Below are 23,031 nucleotides of genomic sequence, written 5' to 3'. Positions count from 1 at the left end.
AAGCACAAGGAGACGAACAACAACGACAATGGGAGATCAGTGACCGGTAATGGTGGTGGCAAGGATTGGAGCAGCGATGGAGCAGAGGCACAGATGCAAGGTATGCGGGAGTGGAAAGGAAGGCAGCACAAACACGAGATAAGCATGGGCTCGACAAATTTCATGCCATGCTGGCTCCAGACTGCACATGCCGTGTCAGATCTAACTGTGAATCATTTAAAAAGTTTAAGGACACAGAAGTTGAGTATAAGGGGCAAAACAAAAGGGTATGGAACTGCGGTGAACCACTTATAAAGCTTATGGACCCAAAAATCAACTCTTAGAATTGATGGATCTCATCGAAACCCCCACATAAGTTAGTGGACCTCTAGTGTAGTTAACTCTTTTTTTATAATTACGTTATCTATTTTTCCGTCATCATTCAATAGTACTATCTCTCATGTGTTCATTTGCATCATGCTTCAATATGTGTTTGAGGTGTGTTTAGTTGATACTCTCTCATATAATGCAATCGTACCTTCATGTGTTTCACACATATTTTCATTGAAACTGTCTGTCTGTATTCATATTCTAATACAATACTCATAAATACTTTCTTTTGTTCATCCAATTGTGATAAACATTAGTTACAATTACATTATCTATTTTTCAGCATGCCTCAATATGTGTTTGAGGTGTGTTTTCCTTTGGGTGCGACCAAATCGATTTTCGAGCCTGTGGTACGGTCGTTGCAAACCATGCCCTGATCTTGTGCCAAGATTAACACTTTCTCCAAACGAATCGAAACAAGCTTCCACTTGACCCATGTCACCTAAGAGTTCTATGGGGTGTGACCATATTGATTTCTGAGCATGTGGTACGTTCGGCGCAAACCATGCCCAATCTTGCACTGAGATTAATACTATCAGGGGGCAGCAGCCTATTAACAAGGTACATATCCTACTTTGCAGGTGAATGCTAGGAGGCACGAAACCAAAAACAGGCCTCCCACTGCAAAAGCTTTAGAAGCTGTTGCTTTTGGACTTCTTGGAAGCAGGAAGCGGAAGGGTGACCTAAAGAATAGGGTGACCAGCCAGCCTTCTCAACGAGCTCGCAAAGCTGCCAAAGACTCGGTCCCGTGGCTTCTAGTGGTGACGCAAAGACGTCCTGCATGGATGCAGAAGAGCAGCAATGAGCAGATTTCTATGTGTTAATTGGCATATGTTGACAATCAACGGTACCATGACAATAAGCGGATGATGAATAGTTGATACCCTCTCATATAATGCAATCGTACCTCCTTGTGTGTCAGACATATGTTTACTTGAAACTAAAGCTTTTGGACTTCTTGGAAGCGGGAAGTGGAAGGGTGACCTGAAGAACAGGGCGACAAGCTAGCCTTCTCAGCGAGCTCGCAAAGCTGCCAAAGGCTCGGTTCCAATGGCTGCTAGTGGTGACGCAAAGACGTCCTGCATGGATGTAGAAGCACAGCGATGAGAAGATTTCTGTGCGTTGATTGGCATATGCTGACATTCAACGGTACCATGACAATGTGCAGATGATGAATAGTTGATACCCTCTCATATAATGCAATCATACCTCCATGTGTGTCAAACATATGTTTACTTGAAACTAAATCTTTTGGACTTCTTGGAAGCGGGAAGCAGAAAGATGACCTGAAGAACAGGGTGACAAGCCGGCCTTCTCAGCGAGCTCGCAAAGCTGCCAAAGGCTCGGTTCCCGTGGCTTCTAGTGGTGACGCAAAGACGTCCTGCATGGATGCAGAAGCCCAACGATCAACAAATTTCTGTGCATTTATAGGCATATGCTGACAATCAACGGTACCATGACAATGTGCGGATGATGAATAGTTGATATCCTCTCATATAATGCAATCGTACCTCAATGTGTGTCAGACATATGTTTACTTGAAACTAAAGCTTTTGGACTTCTTGGACGTAGGAAGCGGAAGGGTGACCTGAAGAACAGGGCGACAAGCCGGCCTTCTTAGCGAGCTCGCAAAGCTGCCAAAGACTCGGTTCCCGTGGCTTCTAGTGGTGACACAAAGTCATCTTGCATGGATGCAGAAGCGCAGCGAAAAGCAGATTTCTATGCGTTGAGCAGATTTCTATGCATTGATTGGCATATGCTGACAATCAATGGTACCATGACAATGTGCGGATATGAATAGTTGACACCCTCTCATAGAATGCAATCGTACCTGCATGTGTGTCAAACATATGTTTACTTGAAACTAAATCTTTTGGACTTCTTGGAAGCGGGAAGCGGAAGGGTGACATGAAGAACAGGGCGACAAGCCGGCCTTCTCAGCAAGCTAACAAAGCTTCGAAAGGCTCGGTTCCCGTGGCTTCTAGTGGTGACACAAAGACGTCCTGCATGGATGCAGAAGCCCAGCGATGAGCAGATTTCTGTGCGTTGATAGGTATATGCTGACAATCAATGGTACCATGATAGTGTGCGGATGATGAATAGTTGATACCGTCTCATATAATGCAATCGTACCTCCATGTGTGTCAGACATATGTCTACTTGAAACTAAAGCTTTTGGACTTCTTGGAAGCGGGAATCGGAAGGGTGACCTGAAGAATAGGGTGACCAGCCGGCCTTCTCAACAAGCTCGCAAAGCTGCCAAAGACTCGGTCCCATGGCTTCAAGTGGTGACGCAAAGACGTCCTGCATGGATGCAGAAGAGCAGCAATGAGCATATTTCTATGCGTTAATTGGCATATGCTGACAATCAACGGTACCATGACAATAAGTGGATGATGAATAGTTGATACCCTCTCATATAATGCAATCGTACCTCCATGTGTGTCAGACATATGTTTACTTGAAACTATCTCTCATGTATTCATATTCTATTATAGTACTCATAAATACATTTTTTTCATCTAGTTGTGACAAGCATTAGTTGCAATTACTTTAGCTTCAGCTATGCATTTAGCTTGAAACTCAATATGTTCATCATCACTTCATGCATGTACGATATGGTTTGCATATATAGTGAGAGTGTGAGACACATTATGTATGTGTACCTTAGTTAATTTTTTCTATATTAACGATGATAGAAGTGTGAGACACAGTACTGTAGCACACTGTTGTGCAAGGATGGCATCCAGTTCTGAACCTTTTCATTCCTGGTTTGACCAAACTCCAAAGTGGCTTAGGGAGTTGTCAAACAGAGAATGTTATCCTGGTCTGATTTAATAAAGCTCTCGAGTTCTACCTAAAAAAATTTCCCGGAAAACTACTCTTTTCTTCTCAGTGTTACATGTTATAATATAGGTATCATGGTCAGTCCCTTTATGTATTGTGGCCCATACACTTCTTTATCTTGTGCTTACCACATATGCACTTAGAAAAGAAGCAAAGGTTTTTTTTTCCGATTACCTTAAGTCATATCTATGCATTTCTTTATTTGCTTCTTCAGATTGGCTCACTAAAGCAAGCTTAATCATATTCATTTTAACAGGTCTCATCGACCGACAACTTCCCCAAGAACAATCTGCAGGAGGAAAAATGAGGAATGATTCGCCATCAGCTCATGTTGACACTAGCCATAAGGAAATATCAGATGATAATGCTCCTCCAACTCTTGTTCCCATTGAAACAAGCATCAAAGAGGAGAATGGGAAGAAAACCATAGGTACAGGTAATGAGAACAGAGATGCTTTTCCTGAACATCAGGACACAACCTTGCAGGAGCACGACAACACCGATGGATTCAGCGACGACGGCCACCTCTCCCCCACTATCTACGAATACCCTGCCCCAGAATTCCAAAGTTTCGAAGAGGACCGGTCGCGAGAGAAGTTCAAACCTGGGCAGGTCTGGGCTATGTATGGTGGCAGTTTTGATGCTTTCCCGAGGCAATACGGCTGGATATACAAAGTTGAGTCAGAGCCTTTCATGGTGCGTCTGATGTGGCTCGAGGTCTACCCTAGGCAGTTTCAGGAGAACTGAAGCTGGCACGAGACTCTCTGTCCTGGCCAAAGTAGATGGTTATGTTGCTGTGTTCAAGCCTGACAAGTTAAACGGGGTCCTGGAGATCCCTGCCTGTGAGACCTCAAGGTCGTTCTCGCACTGCATACCATGTTTCCGTCTCACCGGAGAAGAAGGCGGTGATGAGCTCCGTGGCTTCTATGAGCTTGATACTGCTTCTGTTCCATACTCCGCTGTGCTTTCCATCTTCTGCGGCCAGGACAAGCCATGACTTGCAGGGAGCAGGAGGAGCACCACCACCAACACCTTCAGGATTCTTTTATGTTCGATATGCTTTATCTGCTATCAGAGTTTTGGTTTATGCTAAAGTCTATGCCAACTGCATGTTTTTTGTTTGAACAATGATGCCAACTGCAAGTCTAGAGTTTTGGCGACGCGGGATTTCCGTCGCAGCCCGAGGTAGACGACGGTGATGACATGCAGGCCCCGCGCGTCGGTGGGAGGGAGAGGGGAGAAGGAGGCGCGGGCGCATGAGTTAGGCCGGGGCGGCTTGCTGGGCCGGCCCGTGCGGGGTGAGGGGAGAGGGAAAGGAGGGAGTTGGGCTGCTGCTGCAGGCCGAGGAGGAGAGGGAGAGAGGGATTGAGCCCATGTGGCCTCTTCCCATTTTCTTTCCTTTTGCTATCTTCCAAATTGTATATGCATATGTTTGAGTACTATTTGAATGCAAATTTGAATGCATAAGTATGCAAAGTGTACCACCATAAGTTCAACAAGCAAGCAAGCAATTCTACTTATTTTATTTTGGCTCTACGTTGATCTATTTATATTATTTCCTAGGTTAGTTAACTATGTGTGGGTTTCTAAGCAAAATTTTAAAAAGGTTCAAATTTTTAGTGGTTTTTAAATTAGGTCAAAATTCAGGGTGTTACACCTTGCCATATGAACCAGCGGTGAAGACATTTTTACTGCCAGCTTTTTGTATGATACGGCGGTGATAACCATGCTGCAGTATAAATAAATTCATAACTTTTTCAAATAAAGTTAGATGAAAACAAATTTTATATAAAAATTGTAGACCTCAATGAGATCGACAACTTTGTAGTTGATGACTTTTTCATTTGAAACCATTTACGGTCCCAGAATTCTGTTTGAAGCACTCAAATTTTGAAATTCAAAATTTTCAAATTGTGCAAACAACCTTAGATGGAAAAATGACCAAAACCAAAGTTGTAGATCTCGATGACATATACAACTTTATAGTGGACAACTATTTCATTAGAAATCATTTATAGTCTCAACTTTTTATCTAAAGTTTTAAAACTTTAAAACCCAAAATTTTCAAACAACCTTAGATGGAAAATCGACCAAAACCAAAGTTGTAGATCTCGATGAGAACAGCAACTTTGTAGTTGATGAGTTTTTCATTTGAAAACATTTGAGGTCTCAAAAGTCCGGCTGCAGTTTTGACATTTTTAAATTCAAATTTGTTAAACAACCTCGGATGGCGAAATAACCAAAATCAAAGTTGTAGATCCCAATTAGAACAACACATTTGTAGTTTATGACTTTTTTATCTGAAGCCGTTTAGGGTTCTAAAGTTTCATTTTAAATCCTGAAAAGTGAATGCTAGGGGAATTGATATGCTATATAGACACAAGTGACTTAGGGGTGGAGTGGTTAGAGGAGAGTGGTTAAAAGAGTGAAGGACAAAGGTCTCAGGTTCGAATCCCAGCACCGCGTACCATGAAAAATATCGTGGCGTTGGAGCTAGAGCAGCTTCCCAGTACCATGAAGCTGGAGATAGTGGGGGGCTTCCTAGGATTGAAACAAAAATTTTTGCTATTTTTTGGCCCGTTTTTGGGAATTTTAAAAATTCAAATCACCGCCGGCTGGTAATACGAACTGACTGTGATAAGCTATTATCACCGCTAGTTGCAAACCGTCTGTGATGAGAATGTCATCACCACCGACAGCTTACTGCCGAGACCGAAAAACGCTAGTGATGGGCTTTACGAACCGCTTGTGGTAGGTATGAATGTAGTTGTGCTTCTCAGCGAGCTCGCAAGGCTACCAAAGGCGCGGTTCCCATGGCTTCTAGTGGTGACACAAAGACGTCCATGCATGGATGCAGAAGCGCAACAATGAGCAGATTTTTGTGTGTTGATTGGCATATGTTGACAATCAACGGTACCATGACAATGTGCAGATGATCAATAGATACCATCTCATATAATGCAATCGTACCTCCATGTGTGTTAGACATATGTTTACTTGAAACTAAAGCTTTTGGACCTCTTGGAAGCGGTAAGCGGAAGAGTGACCTGAAGAACAAGGCGACAAGCCGGCCTTGTTAGCGAGCTCGCAAAGCTGCCAGAGACTCGGTTCCTTTGGATTCTAGTGGTGGAGCAAAGACATTCTGCATGGATGCAGAAGCGCAACGATGAGCAGATTTCTATGCGTTGATTGGCATATGCTGACAATGGTACCATGACAATGTGCGGATGATAAATAGTTGATACCCTCTCATATAATACAATTGTACCTCCATGTGTGTTAGACATATGTTTACTTGAAACTAAATCTTTTAGACTTCTTGGAAGTGGGAAGCGGATGGGTAACCTGAAGAACAGGGCGACAAGCTGGCTTTCTCAGCAAGCTCGCAAAGCTGCCAAAGGCTTGATTCCCGTGGCTTCTAGTGGTGACGCAAAGATATCCTGCATGGATGCAGAAGCGCAGCAATGAGCAGATTTCTGTGCATTGATTGGCATATGCTGACAATCAATGGTACCATGACAATGTGCGGATGACGAATAATTGATACCCTCTCATATAGTGCAATCATGCCTCCATGTGTGTCAGACATATGTTTACTTGAAATTAAAGCTTTTGGACTTCTTGGAAGCGGGAAGTGGAAGGGTGACCTGAAGAACAGGGTGACAAACCGGCCTTCTTAGCGAGCTCGCAAAGCTGCGAAAGACTCGGTTCCTGTGGCTTCTAGTGGTGACGCAAACACGTCCTGCATGGATGCAGAAGCATAGCAATGAGCAGATTTCTATGTGTTGATTGGCATAAGCTGACAATCAACGGTACCATGATAATGTAAGGATGATGAATAGTTAATACGCTCTCATATAATGCAATCGTACCTCCATGTGTGTCACATGTCTAGTTGAAACTTAATCTTTTAGACTTCTTGAAAGCGGGAAGCGGAAGGGTGACCTAAAGAACTGGGCGACAAGCCAGCCTTCACTACTACAGATTGACCTATCACCAATACCTTTATCACCGTCGGTATCATTAAAACTGTCACCAACGGTTCGTAATACGAACTGTTGGTGATGAGAGTATCACCGCCGGTTCGTAAGAACGTGCGGGTTGATAACTATCACCGCTGCTTCGTCTTACCAACCAGCGGTGATAGTCCATCATCACAACTGCTTTGCACCACCAACCGGCGGTGATATTGTGCTCCTCATCACTACCGCCTCGCCATATGAACCAGCGGTGAAGACATTTTCACCGTCAGCTTGCTGTATGATACGACGGTGATAACCATGCTGCAGTATAAATAAATTCATAACTTTTTCAAATAAAGTCAGATGGAAACAAACTTTATATAAAAGTTGTTGACCTCGATGAGATCGACAACTTTGTAGTTGATGACTTTTTCATTTGAAACCATTTATGGTCCTAGAATTTTGTTTGAAGCACTCAAACTTTGAAATTCAAATTTTTCGAATTGTACAAACTACCTTAGATGGAAAAATGACCAAAACCAAAGTCTCGATGAGATATACAACTTTGTAGTTGACAACTATTTCATTAGAAATCATTTATGGTCTCAAATTTTTCTATATTAATGATGATAGAAGTGAGTAATTTAGAAGTATTATATAAGTTACTTTATATTATTTTTTCACAATGGGATATGTGATGAACATTAGGCGATTACTCTAGGTTATTTTGCATAATGGTGGTGGTAGTTTTTTTCCTAGCGCATCTTGTCAGAGAATGCCTGCAATTAGTAATAGCAAGCTTGACTTGGGAGCCGAGTTCTTGAGGCTGGGCAAATTTGGGCAAGGTTTGTTTGGGCAGAATCACAAGCATCATTTATGTGTAAATAAGCACATAACTACTCTACTTAATTTTTCCCCGAAAACTTTGAGAGCTAGGTAGAACTTTTCTTACACTGAATTTTGCTTGTGTGTGTCGGGAGGCCAATACTGTAGCACACTGTTTTGAAAGGATGGCATCCATTTCTGAACCTTTTCATTCCTGGTTTGACCAAGCTCCAGAGTGGCTTAGGAGTTGACAAACAGAGATTGTAATCCTGGTTTGATTTAATAAAGCTCTCGAGTTTTACCCAACAAAAAAAAAATCCCCGAAAACTACTCTCTTCTTCTCATAGTGTTAGGTTATCTCCAACAATAACACCCAAAATATAAGACTCATTCATCCTTTGGATAGCGCTACAGGTAAAGGGTTCAATACCTATTGGGCATCTTCTTCAACAACAGGACCCAAAAGAAAATTGAATGGGTTTACAGGAGAGAGGATGCTCATATTTGGGTTGTACCTCTCAGGCAACCCAAAATAAGTCTCACATATAGGTACTCTGCTGAAGGCTAATTTTAGGCATATTACTACCCATTTTGAGTTTTGGTGCCCATATGGGTCACTCGTTGGAGACGGTCTTACAAGTTATAATATAGGTATCATGGTTGGTCCCTTTATGTCTATTGTGGCCCATACACTTCTTTATCTTGTGTTTAACACATATGCACTTACAAAAGAAGCAAAGGTTTTTTTTCCGATTACCTTAAGTCATATCTATGCATTTCTTTATTTGCTTCTTCAGATTGGCTCACTAAAGCAAGCTTAATCATATTCATTTTAACAGGTCTCATCGACCGACAACTTCCCCAAGAACAATCTGCAGATGAACTACAACAGGAGGAAAAATGAGGAATGATTCTCCATCAGCTCATGTTGACACTAGCCATAAGGAAATATCAGATGATAATGCTCCTCCAACTCTTGCTCCCATTGAAACAAGCATCAAAGAGGAGGAGAATGGGAAGAAAACCATAGGTACAGGTAATGAGAACAGAGATGCTTTTCCTGAACATCAGGACACAACCTTGCAGGAGCACGACAACACCGATGGATTCAGCGACGACGGCCACCTCTCCCCCACTATCTACGAATACCCTGCCCCAGAATTCCAAAGTTTCGAAGAGGACCGATCGCGAGAGAAGTTCAAACCTGGGCAGGTCTGGGCTATGTATGGTGGCAGTTTTGATGCTTTCCCGAGGCAATACGGCTGGATAAACAAAGTTGAGCCAGAGCCTTTCATGGTGCATCTGCTGTGGCTCGAGGCCTACCCTAGGCAGTTTCAGGAGAAATGTTGGCCGGAGCATCAGGACATACCCATCAGCTGTGGCACATTCAGAGTTCTAAACGAGGGAGCCAAGTTCGACACCACTGACGTCTTCTCCCACCTTGTGGACGCCAGAGAAACCGGCGTACCGCGCCAGCTAGAGATTCTTCCACGGGTAGGCTAGGTCTGGGCCGTCTATACCAGGTGGATTCCTGCTTCTAGCATCGTCTATGCTAGTGAATTTGCTCTTGTCGAGGTCATCGGGCGCACGGAAGCTGGCACGAGACTCTCTGTCCTACCCAAAGTAGATGGCTACGTTGCTGTATTCAAGCCTGACGGGGGAAATGGGGTCCTGGAGATCCCTGCTGAGGAGACATCAAGGTCGTTCTCGCACTGCATACCATGTTTCCGTCTCACCGGAGAAGAAGGCGGTGATGAGCTCCGTGGCTTCTATGAGCTTGATACTGCTTCCGTTCCATACTCTGCTGTGCTTTCCATCTTGTGCGGCCAGGACAAGCCATGACTTGCAGGGAGCAGGAGGAAAACCACCACCAACACCTTCAGGATTCTTTTATGTTCGATATGCTTTATCTGCTATCAGAGTTTTGGTTTATGCTAAAGTCTATGCCAACTGCATGTTTTTTGTTTGAAAAATGATTACAACTGTATGTTAAGACATCCTTTAACTTACTTGTTTGTTGCTATTTTGCACCGAAAGGGCAATAATCTCGGGTAAGTACAGTGCCTTGAATGTGCTCCTGGAGCTGAAACTTAAATGCTACTTGTTAATTGCCGCCGTTCCTTAAATTGTGCTCCTGGCCAATACTTTTGTGGATTTGCAGTGCCTCGCCAAGTTGCAATATGTTTGCAAATTGAAAGTTGATTTGAGCAAATCTTATTTATGCTGGTAGCCTGGTACAGTGTAGCTCATGAGGTCACCACGATGGCAGTACCCGTGGAAGAGTTGTACTGTTCACGTTGGATTGCATATGTGTTTTTGCCTCTCTCTGTGTGTGTGTGAGAGAGGGGGGGGGGGGGGGGGGGGGGGGGGGGGGGGGTCTGCTAGATTGCAGCTGCAACCAGGATAGTTAAAATTTTGCCCTCCAAAACTTTCTTCTACTCGACCTGGATAGTTAAAAGAATCTGAATCTTGTTTGAGCTAATGGAAATCCATGATTTTTAACCAGATTTTGTGGCTGAGCACATGAACCGTGCCTCAAACGTAAACCTGGGACTTTTAACCTTTTTTGGGTGTTTGTGGACAATTGGGTTGTATAGCAACTTTAGCCCATCAAACTGGTAATCCGAGTTATAAACTGAACCTGGAAACAAAACCCCTTTTTCAGATAAAACAAAATATTCGTCTTGGTGTTTGATCGGCCATTCACTATTACAAGTTGAAGTCAAAATCCAAAAACAAAAATCACCAACGACGAAGTTCAGTGGACAAACACCATGACGGGAACAACTTGTAACAAATGTAGCAATAAAATAATTCTATGTTTGCCAAAGGATGAAGGCGATAAACACATGTAATAGAACTTCGAAGTTTTGTGAGTCGAGGCTGAAACTCAAGTTTACAAAGAGACAATAATTTTGAAAGATTTTAGCAAGTCTTATATTGATACCTAGTGTAGTAGCTCATAAGATCACCGATGTATGTGGAATAGCTTTACTATTGATCTTGGATTGCATGTAGCACCATACTACATCTACATTGGACCATTTTTTAGATGATAGAAACATCCAGCCTCATCCTCAAAGGATATTGTTACAAAACAGTTTCAAACGACCGGATCAATTTGACATAGCAAAACTGATTCAAAACCTAGTACTAAAAAAAAAGCACATTCCTCTACTCAAACTTGAAACTGAAACTGTGATTTGATGACTCCTTATGTGTCTGTGCCCCAAACATAAGGCTCTTCGCACACCAGGTATCCTTTCAATCAGCTCATTACACAAACGTTGTCTTCTTTGGCTTTACTGAAATATGACACAAATGTATCATATGAGAACGCACATATACTAAACAACAATTAAATCAGACCAAGGTATTACCATCTTTAAATAATGCACACTTGCACACTTCCCTTTAGCTACCTCACAAGCATAGCTAACGTTTCCTCCACAAAGCCACAGTGAATTCTCACGAATCCACAGCAAATTCAGTAACAAACATAAGGCCATTTATCTGACAGTAGCTTGACAATAAAAACATACAGTAAAGAACAATTTAAAAAGCACTACTAGCATCTGTGCTACAAAGTTACAACAACTGTTTTGAACATCAATTATCCACATGTCGAAGTGTAACATACTTTGGGTAATCTACTAATAAACTCTCTAAGTAAAATACATGAGTCTACCATTCCTATAGTGACCTAAGAGTACAAACCCTCTTTTAGCACTTCCACAAATAAAATAGAAGGAAGTGTAGCACTATGCAAAATATCCCTCAAGAGAGGATATATAATGTCACCTACTACATAGATGATTAGAAACCCAGTAAACTTTACAACCAAATGCAAGCTACATGGTCAGCCAACCACAAGAGTCAACAAATCTTTTTTTTTCCTTAGAATGGGCAAATCTATGACTTGATAATGCATAGAATATTGCTTTTCTTTTCCTTTTATTCCTTTTTTCCATGAGTAAGTGCAACAAAGCTTCAAAGATGAACAAACCTGCAAAAAGAAAAATAACATCAAGAATAGTTTTACAAACTGAAACAAATTGTACTGTATTTAGTACATGGAAGTACAACCATCCAGATATATAAAATAAATATGCGGGACATATAAAACTGTAATACAAAATTTGTAACCATTTCTCTAAATGGAGTAATGATTTTTTTTTAAATCAACTCATTTTCATTCAAAACACTTTGTAACCTAGTACTTCTTTTGCTCATCAATGTAGGCATTATTTTGTTCTGAGAAAGACAAACTTTACAAATGTTGGCCAGTAATTAGTCAAATTATATGCATGTTCAGTGTACAAAAGTTGCGTCAACTAATTATATATTCAAAATATTTTATGATTGTTGGTTTTCCAGCACTTGACAATATAATGCAAGATAACTCGATGATCAAAATATATTTTTGAAGACTTTCTCGTTCTAAAATACCCTTCATTTGATGGTAACTGTAATTATGCTCACTAGAATACAATTATTCCACACCCAAAAATGGCACAAATGAGCAGCTGTGTAAGTAATAACTGGCACTGAGTGCAATATTTTCAGGATAGAAAACTTGACAGAAAGCTTCAATGAAGATCCTGAAGCTGCCCTATGAAGGTTAGTTTTTGAAACAGCATTATAACACCAGATTGTGCTCCCCAAAATGGATTAGACGCGTAGAATGGTTGTCGTTGAGCTATCCTGAGCCAGACTAAACACTTTCCCAAAACTGTTGTAAAAATGCACTGTAGTGCGTCTTCGAATAAATTTTCTTCTTAGACACTACAAATAGCTTTTTTGAAGGAATAACTTAGTGATTTTGTTCAGATACTTTATGATCAATTGACTACAGAAATTTGGGTGAAGAACTTCAATTTGAAGAACTTATTCATTATCTTCGCTTTTTGGTAAAAATATAGCAGGAATGAATCCTATTGCGAGATATGTTGAGAACTACAGTTTATATTCTATCACCTAAATTGATAAGTAGAGATGTTTTTCCATGATCCCCACTTCCTAGTTAAAGGTACAGATAGAAAGGTAACTAAGTTGTGGTAGGTAAAATGCAAACTTAAGGTGGAAGGTTATACAAGTAAGTTACTCAAATAACTTGGTAAAAATCTGGATACCTCTTTCAATTCAGAAAGAGTAACCATCCAAAAAACGCAAAACAATCATAGCACCAAACATTGGATGATTTGTATTGAACCTTGTAGGTTATTTATATAGTGTGCATTGTGGTTTGGATCTCAAGCAATTCCAGAGATGAGATGGAAATTAATACTATCCTACCATAACAACTAGATCTATAAGAGTTTGGATTAAGGATTTTTCAATGCATATTCGCGGAAATTGTAGAAATTTGGGTATGTGTTGTCTTTTAGGGCTCCCACACAAATAGCTGTACTGCTTTATGCTTACACTACTACTAAATAAAAGTTTCAGGATCAAGAATTTCTTATCACGCATGAACTGAAATTATAGAAACATGTGTGTTTGTTGTCCTTTACAGCCCCCACACCCTGTCTTTGTAGTGCTAGATTACAGCCAACTCCAAAAGAACTTGTAGTGTTAGGACCCTAACACTAACACACCAAAAGTTTATCGAGATATAAAAAAGTGATTCAGATTAGTAAGAACACTTATGTTTATTACTACGAACTAAAATTACATATCACAAAATCTTGTGCTATGCAAATGACAAGTTCCATTAATTTCCACCAAACAAAGAAAATATATACTGATTTGATTTTTATGAAAGTGGAATAGTTACCAAGACAAGTCCGAACCATTCTATAGGATATTTGGACATAACTTTTCTTTATATTCTGATCTTTTTTTCTCGAACACGCAGGAAAGCTGCGTATCATTATATTAAGAAGAAAAAAGGGGCAACACAACCACAAACAAACATAAACACCAACACCAACACACCCTACACACACCACTCAAAACCGAACTTTTAGTTATGTTCTTATATGTTTGACAGAGTTAATTCTCAGGTCTTTCTTGAATCTTTTTTCTTCATGTAAGGACTAGCTAGAGAAAGATCAGAAAAATATTGAAAAATATGTTTGCGAATCATTTTTTCTATAGAATTCATTCTTGAAACTAATTACCTATGTAGAAAATTACCTGATACAATAGTAGTTAGGAGTTATGCATAGTGCAGATGCTCCAGTATATGATGCAACTTTGGAGCTCTGCGTTGGAATATTGGTTGAAGGCGGAAAGACAGGGGTCCACTTCTCCAATTTTTAGCATCATACATTTCATTCCACGCCTGAACTATCTCCTCAACCTTAAAACTGAGTCCTGCATAAGGGAATATATCTTAGCATTTTATTCTCAAAACACAAGTATTCAGTAGTAGTCGCTACATTTGTAAGGACATTGTCACAAATCATCTAAAATATACATACAACTGCAATGAAACATAAGTGAATATAGGTAAAATAATACTTCTGTTTAGCTAGCAATCTCTTATTGGCATGCCTACCTTCTTTGGACATGCAGATTTGAAACTTAGCTGATCTCAAAATACTTGGAATTATGTCAAATCTCATCCATTCTATTCGGTCTAGGGAGTTTACAATTATATCCTAGTCGTGTTTACACTCATGTATTGTTTCACTTTTGGCATTATTTGTAGAAGTTCCTAAAAAAAATTAATGATCCTTTTTTAACAATGAAGTGTTAGATTTTTGTTAGAATCCCTCAGAACAATAGCAGAAAAATAAGTAATTGCACATTATGTGTCACAACGAAATATTCTTACCTTCTTGGGTGGTTTCATTAGCACAATGGTTCTTTACAATCACATTGATGTCAGCTTGAGAGGCACCTCCGATCTTAAATTTTTCCATGGCAACAGTCAGCGACTCCTCCCAGCTAGGAAGTCCCAAATTGAATTCAACTACTGAACGTTCATAAAGGATGGTTCCCCACAAGATGTATATATGTGATCGTATGCTTGAAGCCTCTTCAAATGCTTCATCTGCTGATATATCCTTCACAAAACCTTCTGAGACCATCTTCTCAAGTACAACTTTCTCCTTACTTGGTTTAGACAGTCCCCTCAAGCGCAAAGTTTCCATTCTTTCCCACATATCCATTCCCTTTTCCATATTATCCTCTGCATGGTTGAATAACTCCAAAACTTCAGTTTCCATATTTATCTTACATGCAAGAGCGTAATACCAAGAGAGTTTGGCCTGCTCGAATTGCTGCTGACCAAGAGCAATAAGACCTTCAAAAAAGTCAGATTTAGTTTTAACAGCTTCCTCAAACATGGCACCAGCTTTGGCATATTCTGTACATGCCCAATCATATGAAACTTTGACTTGTTCAAGTATAAATTCCTGTAAAGAATCTTCAGGCAAGCATGGCCTTTTTCTTGCACGAGACATGTGGACATTGCCACAGTTAAACAATGCCAGTGCTGCCATCTCCTGAAATTTGGACTCTGCAACTTCAAATATTTCCTGTGCTTCTTCACTCTCTGTTGTGTCTTCCATAGCCTCATAGCACAGTCTCATGCCAAGGTCATGGAGATCCAGATATGCATCAGAACTAAAACCCACATGATTCTTGATTATCTGGGCAAACTGTACCATCCAGTCATCAACGTAATATTTATGCTCAACATCATGCCAAACGGTCCCATTATCCAACATGATATCACGGTTTCTCTCTAACGTGGCAAACAAAGGACGTCTCCTGACCCCATCCACACCAAGCTCTTGCACAGGATTAACCTCTGCAACATATAATCGGATTGGCCCTTCCAAACCTTCCAGATTGTTTGCCCATCTTAGCTCCTCAGACGAGGTTATTGTCACCAAGTCTTCTTCTTTGTCTTTATACTTGATCAGAAATGCCTTCAATGACGGGAATTTGTTCTGAACTATTTCTCTCAGTTGTGACAGAGAGCAGTTAACTGGCATCTGAGAACACCTGATGTCCTCTCCAAAGACCAATTTCACGACCTTCATCACTTCCTCCTCAACAACAATGTTGTCCTCACAATGATTCACTGGCTTGACTGCACCACGCCTCGGTTTCTTTCCAGCAGTGTGTCCACCTCGCTTGTTGCCCATGTCCTTCTCTTCCATCCCAGTACTTTGTTCTAGCTTCTCGAGAGCATTGGATTCACTATCTTCAGTACGATCCTGATGATTCCCTATCCCATTAGTCTGCCTCGGGTCAGCCTGCTTCTCCGTGCAAGCAGATTCCAGTGGCGCAATATGATTTCCATTTCCCCCCTCCTGTTCCCCTGCAACCGAATCAAAACGCTTCTTATGAGATTTCTTCCTTTTCTCCTCTCCTTTGGCGCTAGCAGTCTCATCCTCATCCTCTGCCTGCACATCCAAGGCAACCGAGATACCCTTGTCCTCCAACGCCGCCCTTACCCGGTCCGAGATCTGGCGCGCGGCGCAGTTACCGGGCTCCCACCGCAGCACCTTCCGGACGTCCCCCCACGCCAGGTCGGCCCTGCCCAGCGCCTCGAAACAGGCCGCCCGGCGGAGCAGCGCCCTGCTGTACCGGGGCGCCGCCTCCAGCGCGAGGTTGCACTCGTGGATGCCGCGGTGGAACTCCGCGGGGCGCATCCGCATGTAGCACTGCGCGACGCTGGCCCGGAGGCGCGCCGCCTCCACGCGCCGCCCCGCGGGGAGCAGCTGCACCGCCCTGTCGTACTTGAACGCCGCGCCCTCGAAGTCCCCCCGGTTGAACAGCCGGGTGGCCTCATCCTTGAGCTCCCGCGACAGCTCCAGGAATACCGCCTCGTCGCCGTCCGCCTCCCCCGCCGCCGGCGGATTCTTGGCCCCCGGCGGCTTCCCCATGGCTGGGGCTGGCCGGCGGCCGCCCTCCTTCGTCCTTCCCTTCGCTTCTTGCAACCAAAAAGGAAACCTTCAGGCTTGGCAGACGCAGATTTGAAGCGAGAGGAAACGGAAACAGGAACCAGAAACTGCAGGCACTCTTCCTTCGAGGTTCCACACCACCAAGAAATGAAATGCGCGAGAGCACGGAAAGGGCAGGTTTTTGTCCGTGCTCACCTGCGGCCGAATCAAGAACCAGAGGGTGGGACGTGGGAGGGGAAGATGCTTCGACGGCACGGAAGGAGCAGCAGAAGACACGAGGCGGCGAAGCAAACGGCAGCAGGCCAAGGCAAGCAACCAAGCAGAGGAAGCAAAGGGAAAGGAGGGGAGGGGGGAGGTTGGATACGGGGCGCGTAGACAAATGGCGCGAGACCCAGAGTCACGGAACGGAGCGCTTTTTGTTTTCTCTTGATTGATGGCATCGTCGAGGCTGTGTTGACAGCCGACTTGGGCTGCCGTGCACGGTGCGCCAGGGCCGTCATCCAGGCCCAGCTGGCTCTGGGTGTGGACCGTGCAGATTCCTGCTGCGGAGGGAGGCCGGGGCCCGTGGGTGAGAGAGAGCACGTCCAACGATGCCGTCTGCCGCTGATGCGGTATTTGATGAGAGAAACGGCAGAGAAAAGATCCCTAGTATCATCACGAGGGCAATGTTCAGAACCATAAGCCGTTGAAAAAACTGATAGAGGAGGCTACATGCTACGGAGTACCAAAAAGTTGATTTCTAATCTGTTTAGTTGAAAATAACTATCTCCTCTCTCTGTCTTCCTTGAATCATGTGAGAACTATCTCTCTATTTTCATCGATTTAGAGAAGAAGAAAAACTCGCGAGTAGAAAGCTAGGTCTATAATATTGCGAAAATTGTACTATATGAAATCAACGACTTCTGAGAAAGTAGCTTTAGGTTCTAATCATTTGGTTTATGTTCTGCTTTTTAGTTGTTGGAACACTTTCCAGAAACTGAAACAAACATAAACTTAGGGTTTGAGGCTTAAGATAGTGCCAAGCAGAATCCATATCGAGGGCTAGTTTGGCGGAGATTCTTTTTTAGATTATTGACCTTCACTTCTTCATTCTTTGATGGAGTGATTTTGATGGGGAGCATGTGAGAAGTAATTCTAAAGTGATTCTAGTGGTAATTGAACACGAAGGTGTGGAGAGCGGTTTTTTTAGCTCCCAACTCATAGTATAAATGGAGAAGTGATTCTCGCGAGCTCCCCACAAGTTGCATTTTTTGTATTTGGTAGGATTGGACTTCAAAGAATTTGCTCCGAAGAAGCTAGAATGAAGCTGCGACAAACTGACCCAAGAAAACTAGCATAGAAAACTTCTAGGTGACAATGCTACCTGCGAGCACGGTAGCAGGGTGGCGCAATGCGTGTCATGTTGGTCATCGTGATGTCGATAAAGCGCTTCAAAACATCGCCCCCGTGTTTCTCCTTGGATAAGCTTGCCATGGGCGACTTTGTTGGTGCTAGGCCAAGATGTGACGATCATGTGGAGTAGTTCGAGATAATTTTCTAAACAAGGGCAACAGATGCAAAGTTGGGCACCAGATGTTGAGATAGCACAGGATGAAAGTTCATATCTAGTATAGTGCACACTCTTTTATCACTTTCTCTTGCCAGCAGCCTAACACCCACAAAAACACACACTGAAGTTGCTCTGAGACTGAGTACGGGAGTGGCTCAAGGTGTAATGCTTAGTCACTAGAGATTATCGGAGGCCTAAAAACCTTCTCTACAACTCCTACAGTGCATCGGTTCCCTTTGGTGATAGTATCGGAGTGATCATTGGAGTTTTAGTGCAAAGAGGTGTTTGTCAACGTGTTTGGGCAAGTTAAAGCCCTCTAGAGCTATCTAGTGGTCATCGGAGAGGGCTCACTAGAGTTTAGAGCATCCAATGACTAGTTTGGTATAGCCGTTAGGGGCTCCGGTGCCATGAAAATATTTCTATAACTTGAATATTTTGTAGGGTTTCAGGACCATCGATCCTTTATTCCATAAGGCTACGTAGAAAACATTCCTATAGATTTATAGAATCCTTGGTCTCAGAACGGGTCCGTGTAACTTGGAAGTATATCACACAGTGTCCCAGTCAATCACGTCCTATCCTGGCCGTCCGATCCGGAGATGGAATCCGAATTTCCTTTCGAACGAAGCAAACGGAAGAAGTCTCTAGCAGACAGCAAAACCCGTCGTCAGCACAGGAGTAAACAATCCAATCCAACCATGAACGACGTTAACCACCCCGTAAGTATCCCCGTCGGCCGTCCATGTGTCCCAATCAAACGGCCCGGATCCGTCGTCAGTGGAGCAGGTGCCCCGTCGCACACCGACCTGACGGACGTCGCCGCAACGACGCAACCGCGGCTGGCACGCCCCCGCCTGCGCTCCACCCCATCGCTCTCGTCCGCATCGTCACCTCCTCCGGCCCTTCGTCTCCAACCAGATCGAACCCCCACGCCCGTCCATGTCGATGCTGGACGCCTTCTTCAGCAAGGGCGGCGGCGGCGGCGGCGGCTTCCGCGGCGCCAAGTGGTACGCGCGGCGTTACTTTTTTTTTTTCTTCTTCTTCTGGTTTGATTCGCGTTGGTTGGTTTTGGTTCTGATGTCGTGTGTCGGGATCGTCTTGCGCAGCAAGACGCTGCTGAAGCTGTCGATCCCGCGGATAAAGCTGCTGCGGAACCGGCGGGAGCTGCAGCTGCGCCAGATGCGCCGCGACATCGCCAAGCTCCTCGAGGCCGGGCAGGAGGCCACAGCCCGGATCAGGGTACGCTTCCTCGTTACCTTGGGATTCGATTAGATTGAAGTAGGGTTGTTGCGTGAGGTGAGGTGAGGAGTGGGGCGGCGGGGGACTTTTGGCTTTGGCTGATTGGAAGCTGCGACTGCTGCAGGTGGAGCACATCATCCGGGAGGAGAACATGATGGCCGCGCAGGAGATCCTCGAGCTCTTCTGCGAGCTCATCGCCGTGCGCCTGCCCATCATCGAGGCCCAAAAGTCCGTCCCTCTATCTGCTGACTTCCATTTAGCATTTACAACTCGTAATTGCAGTTGCTATTTGCTTGTTCATGTGACCACGGGTGTTGCAATTGAAAACTAGCTGTAGCTTTATTGCCCCTCTTGATAAGGCAAACTGTGCTGGACCAGCAGCTGGCTTGGGATTTCCAGTGGCTTGTTGACATGTACTTTTGTTGGGCAAGAACTGTCCATTGTGCTCTGTTTAATGTGTTGACTAATTAGCAATGTCTCACTGTAATCTCCCATTATGGTCAGTTGGTGCTAATTTTGTGGCTCAACATGGCATGCCACTGGTAAACCACCACTATGGAACTTTATGATGGTAGATAGATTCCTTTAGGCCTTGTTTGGATACATGTGTATCCACCTCAATCCACATGTGTTGGAGTGGAATGGAATGGAATTTAGTTCAATTCCATTCCAATCCACTTCAACACATGTGGATTGAGACGAATACATGCGCATCCAAACGAGACCTTAGTGTTTGTATAGTGGGTTAGTTTTCCATGGCGAACAGTAACACCTAATCTTGCTTCACTGCTATAGTGGATTATGGCTGTGTTTGTTCCATTCCATTATAGGCCAACCTGCCTGTAACAACCAATGTGTTTTTAGCATAGACTTTGACCCCAAAGATAAGCATTACTTTGCTATATGTTCATTTGGCATCAGGGACAAGTTATCTTCATACTTATACCCTCTGCATTCTTATATTCCTTATTTGTTCGTAGACACAAATCAATTTAATCTGAACTCCAAGGATGTTACTAATAATAATTTTTTGCTGCTGCAATTTTTTATTAGGGTGTACTATCTTGAAGTATAAAGCAGGGATACTATTCCTGCTCTTAAGTATAAATGGGCTATATTAGTTGATAAAATTGATTAGCTTTTTTCTGACTAAAAATTCTGTAGAGTTGCAGATGAGTGTGACTGGTTTGTGTTTCCTTGTTTTCTTGGCTTCAGGGAGTGTCCTATTGATCTCAAAGAAGCAATTTCAAGCATCTGCTTTGCTGCTCCAAGATGTGCAGATCTACCTGAACTGATGCAAGTTCAAATGATGTTTGCGACTAAATTTGGGAAGGAATTTGTTGCTGCAGCTTCAGAGTTGATGCCTGATTGTGGGGTCAATCGTCAGGTTATATGACACTTTGAATTTGAATGAATCTAATCATGTTATCCGGTAGTTTGGATATTCGTAACATATCAGAATTAATGCTTCTGCAGATAATTGAACTACTTTCTATTCGTCCTCCTCCTGTTGATGCCAAGTTGAAACTGCTGAAGGAGATAGCTGAGGAACATGAAGTTGATTGGGATCCATCAGAGACAGAGACAGAATTTCTCAAACCTCATGAGGATCTATTGGTAAATACATATTGACTCATGACTAACATGGTTAGTTCAATGATTCGAGTCTTACTTGATGCTATGTTTCCCTTTCTAGAATGGACCGACCTACTTCAATGGCTCCATGCTACCTCTTCCCAAGGAGAAACATGAGGAAACAGTAGCTGCAAGTGCTGCTGAGCAGCCTGATGAAGACTACGAGTCAGATACCGGTCTTGATTCACTGGATTTGCCTGAAGTCCCAAAAGCTGCAATTCGTCCACCTTCTGATGCACCGTTGACCCCAGATATCGGTCCACATGTTCAGGGCTCTCAGTCACTTCCTCATGAGTTCTCAGATCCTACTGACTTGGAGGAGAATCCAACAGCTGGTGGTGCTTTTAATGTTATTCAGATGAAAAGCTTGGAACATCTTGTTTCTGCACCATCTTCTCAGTCAGACATACCAGATTTTCCAAATGAAAAGAAGCAATTTATTCCTTTTGCATCTCCACCGCCAGTTTTTGCTCCTTCTTCAGTGGAAAAAACCGAGACAGTTCCCTCACCTTCTCTGTCTCCTCCAGTGAAGCCAACAGAGCCAGAACAAGAGATCTACACAAAGAAAATTGATGAAGTGACCACACCTCCAGTACCTCCCACGGAATATATGTTCACAAAACAGTCAGAACAAGCACAGACAAACTCTCCTCCTGAGAGTGGGGCAAATATTGACTTGGATGACGTTTTATCTGCTGCTCAGACAGCTGCTGAATCAGCTGAGCGAGCTGCATCAGCAGCCCGTGCTGCTGCAAACCTTGCACAACTGCGCATTGCAGATCTAAAGAAGAATTCCAATGTCTATAACAAGTACAGCGATAGTGCCCAAAAGGAAAGCCATCATCAGACTGAGGGGACACAGAAACCAGTATTTGATCACCAGGACTCCTTTACCAATGATACACAGGACTATGTGCCATCTCATGTGCCTCAGAGGTCACCATCTTTGGAGGACGATCCATATTTCTCCTATCCCAACTTGTTCTCAGCGCCAAAACCCTGAAGGCGGAAACTAGTGGTCTGCAATTAGTTGTTCAGAATAGTTTGAAGCCTGAGATATCACTTTTCAGCTCTGTCCAGTCCTGGAAACTAGTGGTCTGCAATTAGTTGTTCAGAATAGTTTGAAGCCTCAGAGGTCACCATCTTTGTTCAGAATAGTTTGAAGCCTGGAAACCAGTGGACGATCCATATGTTTGGTCTTTGCTGTTGCCTCGAAAACTCTGTGTATTGCTGAGTTGGTGCATACAGGACAAAAGGAGACTACTGGGTTATTATTACTTGGCTATAAACCTGTCTAGTTGAGTCTCTGTAAATTGTACATGTGCGGTGTTTGTATCAGTTTTCTGAAACATTTCTGCAGTTCTACAGGTAATAACAGAAATTGAATCTCAGCAACTAGTCTCTTCCTTGTGATTCTGTTTTCGACTGTCATCTTGTCGTTTGGAGAGCCTTTACTGTGGGATCCTGTGATATGAAATCCAAGCTGATATGCTACTTTGCTGGAGCCATGGGGAGAGCTGCACAGCTCCAGCTCCGTGAGAACGACATGATATAATATAAACCTGAGCCCTTAGTCATTTGTCAGTGTCTGCAATTTCTGTTGAATCACTACGGCTTTTGTATATAGCTATCATCCATGTATCACGTGTAATCGGGACTATACTTGGCAAGAAAGATGCTAGGAGAATATGAATTTGTTTTCTGAATATCATAGGTTCGTACAGTGCTGATTGAGCTGAAT

The 23,031-nt window shown here is 43.1% G+C and overlaps 3 protein-coding genes across 5 annotated transcripts; 2 read left to right on the top strand and 1 right to left on the bottom strand.

Annotated features, from left to right (window-relative positions):
• The first annotated feature begins 8,903 nt into the window (after positions 1–8,903).
• LOC136499569 (uncharacterized) lies at positions 8,904–9,845 on the top strand. Its single transcript, XM_066495173.1, has 2 exons — positions 8,904–9,415; positions 9,527–9,845. The coding sequence occupies exons 1-2, from the start codon at positions 8,904–8,906 to the stop codon at positions 9,843–9,845; spliced, it is 831 nt and encodes a 276-aa protein (XP_066351270.1).
• A 1,135-nt stretch (positions 9,846–10,980) lies between these two features.
• LOC136501663 (HSP-interacting protein-like) lies at positions 10,981–17,217 on the bottom strand. 3 transcript variants are annotated; one of them, XM_066497178.1, is made up of 5 exons: positions 17,063–17,217; positions 14,785–16,896; positions 14,142–14,321; positions 11,384–12,009; positions 10,981–11,308 (listed from the first exon to the last, which is right to left on the bottom strand). In XM_066497178.1, the coding sequence occupies exons 2-3, from the start codon at positions 16,847–16,849 to the stop codon at positions 14,164–14,166; spliced, it is 2,223 nt and encodes a 740-aa protein (XP_066353275.1). In that variant the 5' UTR covers positions 16,850–16,896; positions 17,063–17,217; the 3' UTR covers positions 10,981–11,308; positions 11,384–12,009; positions 14,142–14,163. The 3 variants fall into 3 exon arrangements, with proteins under 3 accessions (XP_066353275.1, XP_066353276.1, XP_066353277.1); XM_066497179.1 differs by having other exon boundaries at positions 14,785–16,893; XM_066497180.1 differs by lacking the exon at positions 11,384–12,009 and having other exon boundaries at positions 14,785–17,217.
• Positions 17,218–19,222: 2,005 nt separating this feature from the next.
• LOC136499272 (uncharacterized) lies at positions 19,223–22,784 on the top strand. Its single transcript, XM_066494988.1, has 6 exons — positions 19,223–19,423; positions 19,523–19,655; positions 19,780–19,883; positions 20,871–21,042; positions 21,132–21,272; positions 21,352–22,784. The coding sequence occupies exons 1-6, from the start codon at positions 19,356–19,358 to the stop codon at positions 22,291–22,293; spliced, it is 1,560 nt and encodes a 519-aa protein (XP_066351085.1). The 5' UTR covers positions 19,223–19,355; the 3' UTR covers positions 22,294–22,784.
• Positions 22,785–23,031: the final 247 nt, after the last annotated feature.

The sequence above is a fragment of the Miscanthus floridulus genome, chromosome 13 (assembly GCF_019320115.1).
Source record: "Miscanthus floridulus cultivar M001 chromosome 13, ASM1932011v1, whole genome shotgun sequence".
Taxonomy (NCBI): domain Eukaryota; kingdom Viridiplantae; phylum Streptophyta; class Magnoliopsida; order Poales; family Poaceae; genus Miscanthus; species Miscanthus floridulus.
The sequence above is the reverse complement of the archived record's forward strand: the minus strand, read 5'-3'. Positions and strand labels throughout refer to the sequence as shown.